Genomic DNA, 17,698 nt, shown 5'->3' with positions numbered 1-17,698 from the left:
GTACAACATGGTCACGGAGCAGGCACCCTAAAGCCTCTGTGCGGCTCGTTTGCACGCCCAGAGCCCGCTTCACGGGCACTGAAGCGCATCCCGCGCTAAGCGGGGCTCACATGGCCTGCCACTGAAACAGGGCCAAGCACCTCTTCCTTGAGCAGAGCAAGCAGGGGTGCTGGAAGGATTTGTATGGGAGGGGCTGAGAGCTACTGAACCACGCTGTAAAGCCTGTATATGATGGAAACCACTTCAAACCAGGGGGTGCAAGAGCACCCACGACAATAAGTCGTTAATACTCATGAGACTAGAGGATTTCAACATACCCTAGGGGCCTATAAGCACTGATGCGTGTGCATTGCTTTTGCGAGTAAAAGCTGTCCCATTGCCTTCAAAGGGCCTGGGCAACTGTCCAAAGATACTGACGTAAATGTCTGCAGGCTTCGGAGTACACAACACCACTATAGGGACTAAACATTTGGGACAGAAGTAGTGTCTCCAGGTCACACGATTTCAATCACACGTCCCACTATATTTGTTTTTCTTAAAGCTCTCTCTCACGGCATATGATGAAAGCCAAGAGTCTCACATCATTTGGGGAAAGAAAAAACAACACCCCTCATGGGGGGGCGAAGACACCTTGAAGAGGTGATGTGATCATACCCTGAAAGTTCAGGAACCAGAAAGGGCTTTTTTGCCCCTTTAAAAAAAATTAAGCTAATTTATGATTTTTGAGCTCTAACTCATGATTTTTAAGCACTTGGGTCAGCAAAAGTGGAAAGAAAAAAACAACTAGGAAATCCTATGTAACAGAAATGTAACTGCATGAGAGACCCGGTTACCAGATTTAGAATTTAACATTAGCCTAACACTCCTAATCTTGCACAAAGTTCCATAAGAGTTTAAATTGCTTTTAGCAGTCAATATATTGTTACATCCCATGGAAAAAATATCTCCAGCAACATGGGGCCCTGTAACATGAGGGTCAGGCGCTGTTTCTGTCCGGACCTAAAAGAAAAAGTGCTGACTATTGAATCAGCAACACTACTTGTTCTAACAGCTGGAATCTCCCTAGAGGTTTCCTGTGTAAGTACTTGCCCTATCTTGACCCATATTTAAATAAACTAAATCAACATTAATTACCTGGGCAGTAGACTCTACAGTGTGGGGATGCTATACTATATCAGATGGAGACTACACAGACTTGTAATACAAATAATTTTGCCTTGATTGCTCTATCAATCCTTCCACCATCCAGGTTCCTCAATGAAACATCTCCTTTTCAAGTTCTGATAGTAGAATAATACATCCTTCTGAGACAGCTCCTGCTGGAAATCCAAACTGAAATCCCCATTTAGCCAAGCTTTATGGGCATACTGAACTTTATGCACCTGGATTGTCTGATTGAAGTCAATTTCCCAAGAAGTCACTGGGACTGCTCAGGTGCATAAAGTTCAACATGTGATTGTTTACACATGGTGGTACTAACTTGCAGCTGGGCAAAACTGGGCTGATAGAGTTTTTAATTTAATGCTTTCTATATAAGTTTTGTTTAGGACAAGGCTAACAAGAAAGCTGTCAATTAATTGTGCTTAAATTTTTTGTTCATAAGACTACAATTTCTAGAATATTAAAAAGACAAAAAATCCTATAGGGATCTAAGAAATATAGACATTTTGCTTTACTGTAAACTATTTATAGTCTTTGGTCTTAGTTCTAGTAATACAGGTGATTAGTAAAATTGATGGATGTTAAATTCTATCCTATATCAGATCTTTACTCCAATTGCCATAGTTTTGTATTATAATTTGAAACATAATGAGGAACTTGTCTTGCATCTGTTCAAAGTCTTAAAAATATATATATATTTTAAAAGCAGCCACAAATGGTTATAGTTCACTTTTGGAAGTATGCTAACCTTTAGGATCACCAAGCTCATAATTTTCTGCTATGATTAGTACATTTTAGAGCATATAAAGCTTAATACTCCACTTTTTTAAAACTGTAATTTTTAACGCAAAGTATAGCAATTATCATGGGACAAGGAGAAACCGTATGGTATGTTCACCTTTATTTGGCAGTCTTTGATCTGTGCTAACTTTATAGCTAACTGCCTTCCTCAGAGCAGCATAACTAGAAAATGAATGGTGTTTCCTAATAATGTTTGAGGCCCTGTTTCCCCCTCACAGAGCTTCAGAAGGTTCAGCTTCAAACACCAGCTTTCAAACATTTCCTAGGAAGCATGACTCAGATGCTACTTTTTTTTTTTTTTAAGAGGAGCAAGGGTGCTGTAAGATGTGAAGTGGCCCAATGGTAAGATTCCTGCTAACTTCTGTTGCAGCTGGATTAGGTCCTTTGTACAGCACATTGGAGGAAGCTACCCTGTGATGCAGTTAAGAGCATTTTAGCTGGGCAGCCTTCAGAGTTCCAGAGTTTTTCGGGAAGGGACTTTCTTCACCAGACTTCCTAAGGTGTACCAGGGAGCTCAGCTCCAGCCCTGGGACTCTTCTAAACTATGTTGGCAGCCAAACTGGACAAACTCAAGCAGTATTCCATTACCCACCTGCACCTTGATCCTGGGCACGACTCAAACCGTGCTGTTTATTCTGTGACATGATCAGTTTCTCTCATTAACCCAAGGAGAGCTTGTATTTAACAGTTAAATTGTTTTAGTCATATACTACATAACTTTAACAGCACAGAAACCAGAGCTGCTGCATGTTCTGCCCTGCATCCCTGAGCCCCATCATCCAGCATGGAGGATGACCTTTTTTTACCTCTTCAGTCACATCCTTACACAACAGTAACAGCTGCTTTATATAAATAAGCCATTGTTATACATTATAAACTTCTATGTCTCACTTCCCAACAACCTGCTCTCCCATACTGAACACCCCAGGAATCATTCTTCCTCTTCTTCACTTCCTACTTTCTCTTTTTATTCCACTTTCAGTTCTTTCCTGTCTGGGGATCTGCATCCCTTTGTTTTTTGATTAATCATATAACTGTGTATTATACTTAAAATCCTGTAAAAACTTAATTAAAAATATGGAATAAAATTTTCAAAATCGCCTAACTGATTTAGAAGGCTACGTGTCATTATGACTTAGTGTCTAAAGATATATGAATACTGCAGTTAAACACCTGTTTGTGCTGGAGTCCAAGTTCTGGGATCCTGAACTGGGGGAAGGTCCCAAAGCATGGGATCCAGCACAAGCCTGAATGTCTGTATCACAGTTTTACAGCCCGTTAGCCTAAGCCCCACAAGCCTGAGTCAGGTGACTCAGGCCAGCTGCAGATGTTTAATTGTAGTGTAGACATACTCTAGATCCATTTTGAAAATAGGATTCAGATTCCTAGACTATTTAGGCACTTTTGAAAAATGTACCCCTGATCTCAACAGTGAAACCTGACAGAGCAGTTTAGAAAAGTAAAACAGTAGAAATTGTGATAATCTTTGGGAAAAGGGAGATTGCTTGTGATTTTAAAGGGCATTTAAAATTGGGCAGCAAATAAAAAGGGTTAACTGGCATTCAATTTTTATGACCTAGCATATGTCAAGAAAGTGTATTTTAAGGAGGATGAGTCACAACAGAATGAAGACATTAAACATTTTATTGTAATGTGGACTACTTGGCAGTATATGCTGCTACTTACTATTTTTGTTGATGTCTAAAAAGAAATAAGCTATAATGAAAGTTTCTAGGTCTTGAAATTAAATCCAGAGATTTTCTCTCCCTCTTGGGATATTTTCAGTGTGATTTTTCCAACTCATCTCTAAATTACTAAGAGTCATTTACATCTCATTTATGTTCCAACAAGAAATAAAATGTGTGTATTCGCAATGAATTGTCCTAGATTATCAACATCTGCCTAAGTGCACCCATCAATGACTTGTCAACTTTTTAGGGGGAAGAGAACTGCAGTAAGAAAACATTCTGAATGAGGCTGCTCCTTAGATTTCTAGAGGGGATCAGCAGCATTAACTCGGGAGCTTTCCAAAGAGTTTTTAGCCTTTCTTTCGCAATCATTTTCAGCCTTATGGAGATGATTTCCTCCTCCTTTTTTCCTCACAGTGAAACTTGGGAATCTTGAGAGAAATTACTTTTGAACCCAGAAAGAATTTAAAAAAACACGTCACTTAGGAGCAGAGGACTGGTTTTACTGAAGTAGAGGCTTCTATCAAATGGAAACTCTAGCAAGAGTAAGTCTACAGTGGGATTTGCAAAAGCACTGAATGTGTTGGCCTGACTCTGCCCTCACTGATGCCAACTGTCACTGACTTCAACAGGAGCAGTCGCAGCATCAACTTTTGAAAATCCCAAGCATAGTGTTGGATGAGCAAACTTTTTTAAAAAGATAAGCTGTTTCCCTGGTTGATAGCCATAATAATACTTAGCACGTCCATAGATATTTTCATTTTTAAAGGTCTTTAGAGAATAACTGACCTTCACAATTCCCTGTGAGATAGGCAAAATTAGTATTATTGTCCCCTTTTTAGAAATGGGGAAACTGAGAAAAAGAGGTGTGGTGACTTGGTCAGCATCTCCCAGGGAGTCAATGACCATGTTAGTACTAGAGCTCACTCACATCATCTAAGTATTACTGTTTGTGCTATTATGTCAGAATCTAGTAATGTTAGTAATTTAGGTCTTGTATAAAAAAAGTATTTTAGCATTATACCTAAAACCTGAGAAGATGCCTTATCTTGAGCCAGTTTGTATAGCACCTAGCACAATGGGGCCCCAACCTGATTGCCCTCTAGGCACTACCACAGAATGAATGTTTAATATGCCATAAGTAAAATGTATAGGGTTTCTGTCATAGAGTACAATGATAATAGTACTAATATGCCTCTGGAATCCTCAGTAGTGAAAGCTCAGCTTTTGTTTGAGCTGCATGAGACTTTGAAACAAGTCTCAACCAGAAATCTTTACAGTTTGTTGGACTGATGAGCAGAAAAATACAAGTACATACATAATTAAAAACCAGTGCATTTTTTAAAGCAAGATGTATTGTATTACAGTGCTACGTATATTTAAATAGAGACATGACAGTATCTCTTGGGAATGCCCACACCTGTTCTTTGTAATAGTATAGCAGACTACAGTGCTCTTGCTGCTGTGAAGATGTAGTTTCAAGGCACATCATATATTCAGCAGCACAGGGATCATGGTACAACCAATCCACCCATCATAGCAGTGTCCATTAACATCTGCTAAACTGTCCTGTGTGTCATCCCAGAGCAGCAATGAAGCCAAAATGAACCATGGAAGGAGAAAAGACCCCCCTTCTGTGCAGAAACATTCCCTCTGGAATGCATCTGGAAGCATAAATTTAAAGTGTCTCTCTCAAGTCTTTTTCAGCTCTATTTTAAGTATAGATGTGCTATTTAGCAGTAACAGTCCTGACTTTTCACTGCTGTGAATTTTCTGGCTTCCTATTAATCTCTCTGAGTGATCCATCTGCCATGTGTTGGCAGAGTTCCTTCAGAAACTAATCCTATAAGAAAGCAAATAAGGAATTGTACAAAGTCCAGGTCAGGCCATTTAGGAAAAGTGCAGTTAGCTCCAGTTAAACAGTGAAATTACTCTGCTAGATTTTTAAATCACCAAGGTGAAAAACAGTTTTACCATTTAACTGTCACCACTGTTTTAAACACCACTTCAGCATTTGTGCTCCTTCTTTTGCTGCTGCTCTTTGTTAGCAGTGAGGTTGGACACAGCGACTGCAACAAAAGGCCCATTTATACTGCAAGTCTAATTATGCCAGTGCACGGTCGTCTGGCATAGTTTGGGGTGTGCGCGAGCACAGTTTTTTGCTCTGTAGTGTGGAGAGGACAACTCATTTATAGAATTGTATTAGGGAATCATTACAGCCTCGGTTATGGATCTAACAAAGCCTTCCTGTACACTAGCTCCACAACCACGTTACAAACCCCACAGCTAGGCATGATTCTTGCAATTAGGGTGCTAACAGTTTGCTGGAGTAGTATATTTTGGGATGCTCCATGTAATAAAGCATTAGAGCCCAGTTTTGATTTTAAAAATGTAACAAAACTGTTCATCACATAGTGCCTATGTTAATTAGGGGAACAATATGTTATCATTTTGCTAGCAAGAACCTTACATAAATGTGTTTTTTGCCAATTGAACTGTGGTGAATGTGTCCTCATTCACACTTCTACCGTAACCAATCAAGCCATTGTGAAGTGAGAGGCTCTATTTCTCCCTTCTTATACCCAGAAGGTAGCTGTACTTGTTTTGTACAGTGCTGAGTACTCTGTCTGTACTGAACAGATCGTATTTAGTTGTAAGGATGATAACACACACTTGCGGATAATTGGCAGTACAGTTGTTTCCATTGTTTGGTTCTCTGGCAGAGATCACTACTATAGAGGCTGAGCACATTCATGCCGAAGGTGTGTTGGCATGTGCACCCTCTCTGCGGTTTAAATCTCAGTGTAGAGAATAAAGTTTTCATTTCTCCACATTTTGTACACAGTCCAGAGGAAAATGAAACTCAGCATTACAAGTAATGGGGCAGATCCTCAGCAATTGTAAACTGGTGTAGCGCCACTGAAGTCAAAAGAGCTATGCCAATTTACACCAGGGAGGATGTGGCCCAATGTTGTAAAATCAAGGGCTTAAATACAATGCTTATTAGATTGGTGATTAACATTCTAAAATGATTCTTAAAAGCCTTGTACACTTTTTTTCTTTGGCAAGTGTATCACAATAATGAAATTAAAAACTAGCTGATAGGCCTCAAAATGTAACTGCAAATGGGACCTCGTCATCAAGTGGGTGTGTTTCCAAGAGGGTCCCGCAGGGATCAGTTCTTGACCCTATGTTATTAACATTTTTTTATCACTGAGCTGGAAGAAAACATAAAACAATCAATGGTAGTTTGCTGATGACAAAAAATTGAAGGAGCAGTAAATAATGAAGATGACAGGTCCTGATTCAGAGTGGTATGGATTGCTTGGTAAGCTGGGCACAAACAGGGGAATCACAAGTTGGAGAAGAGAGGTTATTTTATCTCTATATTTGGCACTGGTGCGACCATTGCTGAATGCTGTGTCCAGTTCTGGTGCCCACAGCTCAAAAAGGATTGTTGATAAATTGGAGAAGCTCAGAGAAGAGCCACAGGAATGATTAAAGGATTAGGAAACATTCCTTATAGTGATGGACTCAAACAAAGTTTAACAAAGTTTAACAAAGAGAAGATTAAAGGGTGATTTGATTACAGTCTATGCGTATCTATATGGGGAACAAATATTTAATAATGGGCTCTTCAAGCTAGCAGAGAAAGGTATAACACGATCCAATGACTGGAAGTTAAAGCTAGACAAATTCAGTCTTGAAATAAGGTGTGAATTTTTGATGGGAGTAATTAACCATGGGAAAAATTGACCAAGGGACATGGTAGATTCTCAATCACTAGCAATTTTTAAAAAAGATTGGATTTTTTCTAAGAAATATGCCCCAGGGATTATTTTGGGGAAGTTCGGTCGCTTGTGCTGTGCAGGAGGTTGGACTGGATAAACAGAGTGGTCCTTTCTGGCTTTGTAATCTTTGAATAAGAGAAGAAAAGAAAAACAGACTTATAAAACTGATCAACTCTGGATGCTCTGTGTTGACATTCTAGACTTCTGTTTTCTCAAACAACATCTATTCTTTCCTTCTCTCTGTCTGCTTGAGACCTATTTCACCATTCCCAGCATTTATGAAAAGTTCTTGTAACACTGTGTGCCTCAATCTTATAGGACTTATCACTGTGAGAGGTGCTAAGATGCAGCGGGAGCATCAGGAATGTTTGCTGCTCAGAACCATCTTGTAGGAAGGAGCCAAAGGCATAGTTCTTGAAGGAAGCTGAAATCACCTGACTAACATTACCATTGCTTCTTAGCTTAAGCATGTCCCGGCTGTCCTAACCCAGCTATGGTTTATGGGGGAAATACAAATAGGAAGAATTTTAAACTAATCGAACCAATCTAGCAGTGTGTCCCCTCCACTCTTTTATATTGGTACTGGATTGTATTTCACCAGTACTATCATTTTTTATGATTTATGTGCATGTACTTTAAGAAGAGTGCTATTTAATTGTGGTTTTGGATACTATATTCATTTTAATTAGGATGTACTTTGGGAGGCTAGAAGATGCCATAGAAACATTATGAATTGTTCTTAAAATTGTTGAAGCTGGTTTACCCAGGAAAAATGGCCTAATGGTTTTTCACTAGCTTAGGCCCTGGGAGACTCAGGTTCAAGTACCTGCTCTGTCACAGGCTTCCTGCATAACCTTGGGCAAGTCACTTAGCCACTTTATGTCTCAGGACAATAATAGTACTTCCTTACCTCACAGGGGTGTTGTGAGGTGTCAGACACTACAGTAATGGGGGGACAGAGGTACCTGAAACAGAATAAATAGCTTTGTGTGCCTATAAAGAACAAAAAGGAATTGTTTAGCCTTAACTAGTGCAGCATGTGGCATTAGTAAGAAGTGATGCAGCACATAGGCAAAGTTGCAGGAAAGAGATATTTTACAGAGCATGAATAGAGACCAGAATTATATGCTGAGAGTCCAGTGTTTGGTAGCAGCTTGGTCCTGCTTGCAAGCTTGAGCCCCCTGGTGACACACCGCATTAGGTTCCTCCTGGAACCTCACCATCTTTCTCCATTTGCACTCATCATGTTACCCAATGAATGATCAGATGGTTGTCTCATGCAGTGGCTGAAATACCATAGTGCAACTCAGAGTATCATTAGGACCTGGGGAAGGTAAAGCTGATGCTTTCTCTCTCTTGAGTTGTTTTATTCTACACAATAGCACAAGGATTAAGACAAGTGATATGGTAGATGATAACTTGTTTTTAAAAATGGAAGCACTGAGGTTTAATTTTTAGTAATTGTTTTTCGCTGATAATACTTTGACAGCTTTATTGTTCATGATAGCAAGGGCCAATGCATGAATTGTTTAGTTCATCAGACCCTTTTCCTGTGTTATTACCACTGGAAAAAAGTGCATCTCTAAATGGAAGAACATATTACAGTTTGTGTATAACCTTTCATATAAAAAGTTAATAAACAGGATCTCTATTTTACATTCACTATTGATTAATATCAACAAACATGGATTTATGGTGATATTGATCATTATTTTATATCAAGATCTTGGTGAAGTTAAGGCTTCACAGGCAAACATAAAGACAAAGTATATGCTCCAACAGGCTCACAATTTAATAATAGACTCAAATGACTACTAAATGATAGCATACAATCGTGGGTGGCATTAGTATGTAGCAGCCCACCCACTCAGCTGGAGTAGGAGCAGTCATTCCACCAACTAGTTCTGCTGCAAATTACTGAGAGAAGCTTCATAATCTTTAGCATCCCCATGCTAGGAGAGAGGTTCCATAAACCCCATTGTGTGATTCCTAGCCAGAAAAGCAGCAGTTTAGGAGAAAGATGAGGGGGCACTCAAGGGAACGGGGTGAACTTTTGTGAGTACAGGCTAAGGTTTGTAAGCACCTCAAACGTACACATGAGGCTAAGTGTAAGTGGGTTTGAGAATCAATGAGATTATTTCAAACAGCTCTACTCATCTGCTCTCCTTCCAGTTGCTGCACATATGAGCATCAACAGTTTCCAGATTTTGTTAAGTATGCCAGGAGGAAAGATTTTTTTCTGTTAGCCAATAATGGTGTGTCAGGAGTAATAGATTTTGAGAGTCTAAGGCAAATTAAGAAAAAACCACAGGCAAGCTGAAAGCATTGGAATTTGGCTTTATTCCAGGTCTCCTCCCTCATCACTCTCCTTTTCAGGAAACAGGGTATCAACTTCAGGAAACAGGGTATCAACAGTCAATCAGTGAAACACAGGGCAGAAATACAGTATCATCAGAACAAACTCTTATTGGCTGATTGGTGATTCTGTGTGTAAAAGACATGCCTAGCACCTTCTGAAAGCCAATTCATCTTTTTGTGGATGTCACATTTAGGATAGTAAATTTAAACTACAGAATCATAGAATATCAGGGTTAGAAGGGACCTCAGGAGGTCATCTAGTCCAATCCCCTGCTCAAAGCAGGACCATCCCAACTAAATGATCCCATCCAAGGCTTTGTCAAGCCTGACCTTAAAAACCTCTAAGGATGGAGATTCCACCACCTCCCTAAGTAACCCATTCCAGAATATATGCAGGCTCCATTTACTATGTCTAGAAAGGCCAGTAATGATGTAAATTAGATGACTGATGAAACATGACATAAGCCTATATATCCTGCCTAGTATCAGACATGAAGGAGATGATGCAACAAGACTAAGACTAGGCAAATGTAATGCTGTCAGGGAACTCTGTCTTGTTTTGAACCTGAGATCCTCATATCTTCTCCAACATATGTCATTCTACAAATTGGACCTGTAGGATGATATAACATGGAAAGGCTGTGTGGTGTGAAATGAATAAAGCAATAGACAAACATTAATTCAGTGGTGATGGGCCACTGTCAGTAACTATTACTATAATATACTATTTCACTAGACAAACTGACAATGACCAAAATGAGACTGGCTGGTGACAGCTTCCCACAAGCAAAGAGTGCATTTCACTGGGTGGGAGAAGCTAGTTGATGTTATTCCATGCTTCCCTGCCCCACATCCCAGGGGTGTTGTGAAGTTTAATTCATTAGAATTTGCAACTCTTTCAGATTCTCAAATGGAAGGACAAGTATTACTGTTAGTGTATATAGAATGTGGCAAACACAACCTGTTTTAGGAAAAGAAGTAACAGCCCAAGGCTCAAATGCTGCTGTGGGGGATTAACAATGCTTATTAACCGTAAAACAGCCAAGAGACCCCAATCGGGATCAGGGCCCCATTATTATGGGTATTATATATACATACAGGCATTCCCTGCCCCCAAAGCTGACTTCATTGTGAGCTCTGGAGCCTTAGGCACCTTGTGAAAACCAGGTACATAAGGTCTCAAGTTGGGTACACAAATTGAGGTACATAATATTAGTGGTCACTTCTGAAAATCTGGCTGTACAGCCATGGTATTTCTTTGTGTATGACAAAGATATCTAACAACAGCGGCAACAGATTATGCTTTTACAACAGTGAAATTGAGTTCATTCACAATTAAAATCTTTTAAACAATGCATTCATTTGTTGCAATCTTATAAATAAATTGCCACAAGTACACTTCACCTTAAATTCCAGCCTCTTAGGAAAAGGATCTTTTGTTAGTAAAATACTTTTAAAGCAATGTATTAGTCAGAAACTTTCTAAAGTACTACACTACTTGTCTGAAGTGCCACACTACTTATTCTTGAACTCCAAGGTTTGCTTTTGGTGCTTTTATATTGTTTGCTAACAGGCTATAAGAAAAATGGAAAGAGAAAAAAACCACACCTTTAGCACAGTTCATCTCGGCTATTCAGGATGTACAGAAAAAGAAAATACAAGCAAAGAAGCTAGGGAGAAAATTGCCCCCTCATCCTAGGGATGAGCTGAATTGATAACACATGTAGAAGAAGAACTACACTGTTTTCCCCAGGAGATAATCTATTAATATTAATTATAGCAGTAGCACCTACAGGCCCCAACTGAGATGAGGGTCCCATTGTGCTAGGCACTGCACAGACATAAAGGGAAGACAGTCCTGCCTGGAAGAGTTCACAATCTAAATAGACAAGAGAGACATGAGATTGGGGCAGGGACATGATGCAACTAGTCCCAAGTCTTGCAGCAGGTCATTAGTAGACTCACTAATAGAACTCCAGTCTCTGAATTCCTGGTCAAGCATATTAACCACTAGACTATGCTGCCTCTCTGTCTGGAGAAAGTGTCTTGTTTGTTCTAAATTCCTCACCCTTTCTGATTCTAAACCTAACAAGAGAGAAACTACTAGTAAGCGGGTTATTCATGTCTCCTGTGGCCAGAAACCATAAAAAAACAAAATAATAATTCCAATAAACAGCAAGACAAAAAGGCATGGAAAAATTATGTACTCTATCTTTGTACCCATGTACCTATAATCAGACAGGTATTTACAGTATTACATTGTGACAAATTATTGAAACAGTTCACAGGCTTCACAATAGATCCTCTTTACTTAGCCTGTTCCGGATCAGAGAAAAGCTTTCCGGACATATTTGAGGTTGTCAACATAGCTATATTGTGCGATGGATGGAAAACTCCCCAAATATGCATTCCGACTCCTACATTCAAACGTGCATCACCACAGTGGGGAGTAAAAGGGAACAGTTAATCAAACTGAAATCCTCTCTGCTTTGGAGTGTGGTTTAAAGATTATTTAGCAGCCAGTTCCTTAGACTGTTGAGATTTCTTTTCAGCCATCTAATATTTTTTGTTATGGTTTCCAGCACAACTTCAGTGATTTTTAGCTGTGATCCTTGGTCCTCCAGAGACTTAAAGAAATGTTTCACCTAGGAGACAGGATAGTCATTAATGCCTTGGGAGTTATTTTTCGGAGAAAGGTCGGGTTATTTTTCGGAGAAAGGTCGCTGCATTTAAACACCTGCTAGGAAAACATAGGCCCAATAGCTGGAATTACTCATCCTGATGGTGGCTCCCTCAAAACTCAGGTGACATGCACTATGCTCTCCCACAAATCCTCTCACACCTTAGGCCAAGTACCCTCCAAAGAATAAAAATTAATTGTTAATACTAAAAATAAAACAAATATATATGTCTATTAAAAATTAACTGAAATATGTGGGCCATTCGCCACCCTGACCACTTGATACCCTTCCTTCAAGCACACAGAGCCCCACTGACTTTGGCAGGGCTTTGCTTGGGCACAGGAACTCAGATGGGTCTTCCTGTAGAATTGAGGCCATGGATTGGATGTTATATCCTTCCCCCAACCTTCATCCATTTATTGTTGTTGCTGCTGTTTTTTAAGATAGTCTTTGTAGCAAGGAGCATACAATGCCCTCCCACATGCCTGTGCAGCAACCTCAAGTGTCAGCTCCTTAATCAGATATGTGGTTATGCAATGAACTGAACATGTTTTTTCCCCACATGAAACCAAAATATATAGACTACAGTACTGGCAATTACATGAATAGCCAAAGAATAAATCTCTTCCCATATGCACAGAAAAGAAATATGTGTAATACAACAAAGAGATCAAATACTTTTTCTGGACACTAAAATGTAACACACATAATATATGCAACTCTCTTCAATAAGTTACTTTGGAATGACTGCTAACTTTTTCAAGCTGTTAAATGGATTTTCAACTTTAACTTAACTTTCCTTTTCATCACTGTAACACTGAAAGAGCACTTTCTCATGAGGGCTGTTCTGGACAGTTACGCATTTTTATTTCAGAGTAACAGCCGTGTTAGTCTGTATTCGCAAAAAGAAAAGGAGGACTTGTGTCACCTTAGAGACTAACCAATTTATTTGAGCATAAGCTTTCGTGAGCTACAGTTCACTTCATCGGATGATGCATCCGATGAACTGTAGCTCACGAAAGCTTATGCTCAAATAAATTGGTTAGTCTCTAAGGTGACACAGGTACTCCTTTTCTTTTTGCATTTTTATTTGTTAGCTTAAGAAATATGAGACTATATATTACCAATAAGTATTAATAGAAAGTCACAAACCTCTTCTAGCTTGTCTTTGGAGGAAAAGTGAGATGTAGAGCCAACAATAATAGTTCTTATAGAAAAAGAGGCTAATTCAAACCTGTAAACAAGAAAGAAAAACTATACAGTAATATAAACAATATACTGATATCTGAACTGCACCTTGTACCAGTACAGAATTTCTTTACTAGTCTCTTTCTCGTATGTGAATATTTTTTAGGTAAAGAACTGGACATGTTCATGGAGGATAGGTCCATCGATGGCTATTAGTCAAAATGATCAGGGACGCAACCCCATGCTCAGAGCAACCTTAAACCTCTGACTACCAGAAGGCAGGAGTGAAGACAGGCGTGGGTGACTCCGTAACTGCCTTGTTATGTATGTTCTTCATGAAGCTCTAGTACGGGCCACTGTCAGAGACAGGACACTGGGCAAGATGGACCTGATCTGACCCAGTATGGCAGCACCTTTGTTCTTATGAAGTTACACAATCAAATTAAAAATATTTTATAAACATATATCCTTAGCCATATGGATTTATAGCCACTGTAGACTATCAAACTGAAAGTGTTTTCTACTATCTAATTTGCTTTTCAGTATTTATGTTGTTTGAACTTCTCTCCATTTCTTCCAGAGGGACTATAAAAATAGACTAGTCAGTTTCAGCTTGTTTCTAGTCAGTTTCTAGCAGCCCTGTGCAAGCATGGGTCCTGTACCACAGCTTGAAGTGCAGGGCACATGCTTTCTCTCTAATGAAGAAAGACAACCACTACTGTGCTCATTAAATTGTCCCCAGAACCTTCAGGGTTACTTCTTTAGATCAAGGTGTAGGAGCTAGTGCTTTTAGGGACAACTTCCATAAATGTATCATATATAAAAAATAAGATAGGTGTCTTCTCTAGTGGAATAAATTATCCCTCTTTACACTCTTACTTGTCAGGATTTGCCACCAATGGTGGCTAAAGTAGATAAGCAAATACCAACTTTTTAAGAAGTCCGTTCCAGTTTTTTCTGACAAAATTCCAAGCAAGCCCCTGTCCCTCTGGATTTCTGGCAATAGCATGAAGAAGAGCTGCTAGATCCTGAGTCTTGATAACCTCACCTTCCATGCCCAGCTCAATTAACCTGTACAAATTAAAACAGATCAGACAGCTTCAGCTTGTTTCTACTCAGCTTCTAGGAGGTACTGCTAGACCACTACTTAATGCACATTTCCTTTTGATATTCAAACATGGGGACTAAATATAAAATAGGAGTATGGAAAATAATGTGCAGGGTGACAGTTCAGTGCTTTAAATATTAATTTGCCAGTTAACTAAGTGGTGCTACTATAACTTTTTCACATTATTGGAATAACTATACCATTGGCTTGTAAGTAATTGATTTTGATAGGGGCTTCTGCATAAAACCTAACACGGTAAGGCCCATAATCATCACGTAAAATGAGGTTCTTCTATTTTGTAAGAGGACTATTGGTTGCTCAGTAACTTCCAGCTCAAATCTTCTCAATTTACAAAGTAAAATGATTTATTTGACTTGCCAACCCTGTAAACCCAGAGTGTTATCTGAAAATCCTGGTGGAGTCTTTTTGGCTATTCATCCACACTAAAGATTCTGCATTTTGTAATTTTGTTGATGATATGCAAGCCAGAATAGAATCGAGCTCACTCTCCTGGAGCAGTATTGGCTCTGGAATGCTAACAAAGACTTGTTTTAGTCACTAATGTACTCAGACCTGACTGAATACAAACAGGAAACACATCTCTTAAGTGAGAACAATTCTTACATGGTCACTTTTCAGAACAGAACTACACCTCAAAGGATTCAAATTTCTTTGTTGCATGTACTGTATACATAGTATCTCAAGAGCTTCTTTCTAATGGCCTTTCATGTGTCATCAACATCAGGCCAAGATCCCTTAGGGTATCATCTCATCAATAATTATTTAGGAAAGTGATGAAGTAAATAAAAAAAATCCAGTTCCACATTTTCAATCCGTTTCCCACTACTGTTGAGATTCTCACGATTCCATAGCGTGTTAGTGAAGGAACTTGGTATTGTTTTGTATTTAATAATTGAGCAAAGACTATTCTTACTTTGTCAGTTTTTCACAGTGCCTGCTGGTTGTTAAAGCATAGAGGATTTTGTTCTTTTCTGCACCTGACACTGAGAGACTATACTGCTTCAGTAGATAATTCCACCCTGCTATTGTCTGTGCTCCAACTGAGTAGACGGTCTTCAGAACATCTGCTGGAAGGCTGTGGCATCAAACAAAGAAGGGGAAAGAGAAGGAGGGTCAAATGACTTTTGTAGCCCTGGGTAGCTCTTTATCCTTTCTGTCTACACAGATATACAACATTCCAAGAGTCATACACCAAGTGTGTTTACAATTTATCTTTCCCAATGCTCTCCCATAAAGCTGCACTGAAGGACATGGTAATGGTCAATTTTAGGGCTGTGCAGCATTTTCTGTAATTTTTTTTTCCTGCCCATTTTCATGTCCTGAAATTTCACAAGAAAATTATTTGGTTGCAAAAACATGCAAAATCAAAGATATTCATGTTACCATCTTAAAACAATTTGGGCCAGTTTTTTTCTGAAAGCATGAAAAGTTTTTTCATGAAAATGGGCCAGTTTAGAATTTATTAAAAAAATTAGAAAATGCTTAGAATTTGGAGCATTTTATAGTATATTGTGAATATTTCACACATCTTTAGTCAAGACATATTTCCACCTAGAATAACACTCCAGAAAGCAGAAATGCACTTTTCACCTTTTCTATGAATCTATGTATTACCAGGAAATAGCTAGCCTGGAAGGATTCTAGTAATTTTGGACACTGATGATATGAGTTCAAGTAGGATAAGACAAGTGATCAGATGAATAAGAAATCCTCTTGTCTGGAAGTCTATTCAATACTCAAGGAGTCACTGGTCAGGTGACTGATGATTTCACCAGCTACCCTGTCCCTAGTCTCTCCTTCTTGGGGAAGATTATGGTGAGCCAACTGTGACATTCACTCACTGTGTGACTTTGAGTGGCTGTAATTAGTACATGGAATAGAACTTTTTGGCTCCCAGGCCTGTGTTTAGTACACTAGACCACACTCTAGGGAAGAACAGTACGTCCTTTGGATGGATGGCAGAGCAGTGAACTGACCTATAAACAGATTAGGAGACTTGCATCATTCAACAAGGTCTAGAAATGCTACAGTGTACTTGTACTATTAAAAGGCAATGAGTTGTAGAGTCGGGGTATGGAAAAGGTCAATGAAAACATTTTGTTTCTTGTTACTGTATATCATGCACAAGCACCAGAAGTAAAAAAATAAAAAAAAAATGGATATAATTACAAAATAAGGCACAGGGGAGACTGGAAAGTGGACCAGTCTGAGAACTAATTGAGGTTCTAAATTGAGAACTAAATGAGAGACCAAGGAGAAAATAAATCCCATTACTGCCTGTTCACCGAAACTCTGGTGTTTTGAGACGTCATTACAGTACACATGGAGCAGCTGGGGCAAAACAAACTATTCCAAAGCACACAATATAATTAAATGTTAAACAAGCTATCAATTTATCCATCCACCCTCCCAATAACCTTGCAAAAATCTGTTTGCCCACCAACCCAAGGAAAGTTACTTCTTTGGATGGGCAAATAAAATATTAATAGTGTTTTCATGATCACCAATCATCATTGTGTAGAGCAGGGGTGTGGAAGTAATTTTCTGCCTGAGCTGGTAAATTTCATGTAAGGCATGTATTTATGGTATTTCTAGCATATCCATCAGCAGAATAAACCACAACTGTAAAAGTGTGTTATTTCTGTGTTTAACTGAGTAGGAAATGAAAGAAAGACAAGCACTAAATAATACCTTTAACTGGATTAAGACAGGAACACAGGACTATTGGTGGTAGATGAGTATATTTTGTATCAACTCTTTAGGTTACTCCAGTCAAATATGTCCCCTATGGCTTATCCATTTTTAATATCCAGCAGTGAAGCAACAGTGGGCATCCTTATGAATCAAAACATCCACTTTTACAACTTCTTATAGTGTATGGTGCTCATCTACTGTGGTGTT

The 17,698-nt window shown here is 39.0% G+C and overlaps 1 protein-coding gene across 1 annotated transcript in view; it reads right to left on the bottom strand.

Annotated features, from left to right (window-relative positions):
• Positions 1-9,762: 9,762 nt before the first annotated feature.
• Positions 9,763-17,698, bottom strand: part of LOC144265059 (endoplasmic reticulum aminopeptidase 2-like) — a 42,618-nt gene continuing 34,682 nt past the window's right edge. Inside the window, exons 17-20 of the mRNA XM_077817228.1 lie at positions 15,711-15,872; positions 14,599-14,739; positions 13,633-13,714; positions 9,763-12,444 (exon numbers count right to left, since the gene is read on the bottom strand). Coding sequence (XP_077673354.1) covers positions 12,301-12,444; positions 13,633-13,714; positions 14,599-14,739; positions 15,711-15,872 — 529 coding nt within the window. The 3' untranslated portion in view covers positions 9,763-12,300. The remainder of the gene's footprint in view (positions 12,445-13,632; positions 13,715-14,598; positions 14,740-15,710; positions 15,873-17,698) is intronic.

This window comes from Eretmochelys imbricata, chromosome 5 (assembly GCF_965152235.1).
Source record: "Eretmochelys imbricata isolate rEreImb1 chromosome 5, rEreImb1.hap1, whole genome shotgun sequence".
NCBI lineage: Eukaryota > Metazoa > Chordata > Testudines > Cheloniidae > Eretmochelys > Eretmochelys imbricata.
Note: the sequence above shows the minus strand (reverse complement) of the source record. Positions and strands in the feature narration are given on the sequence as shown.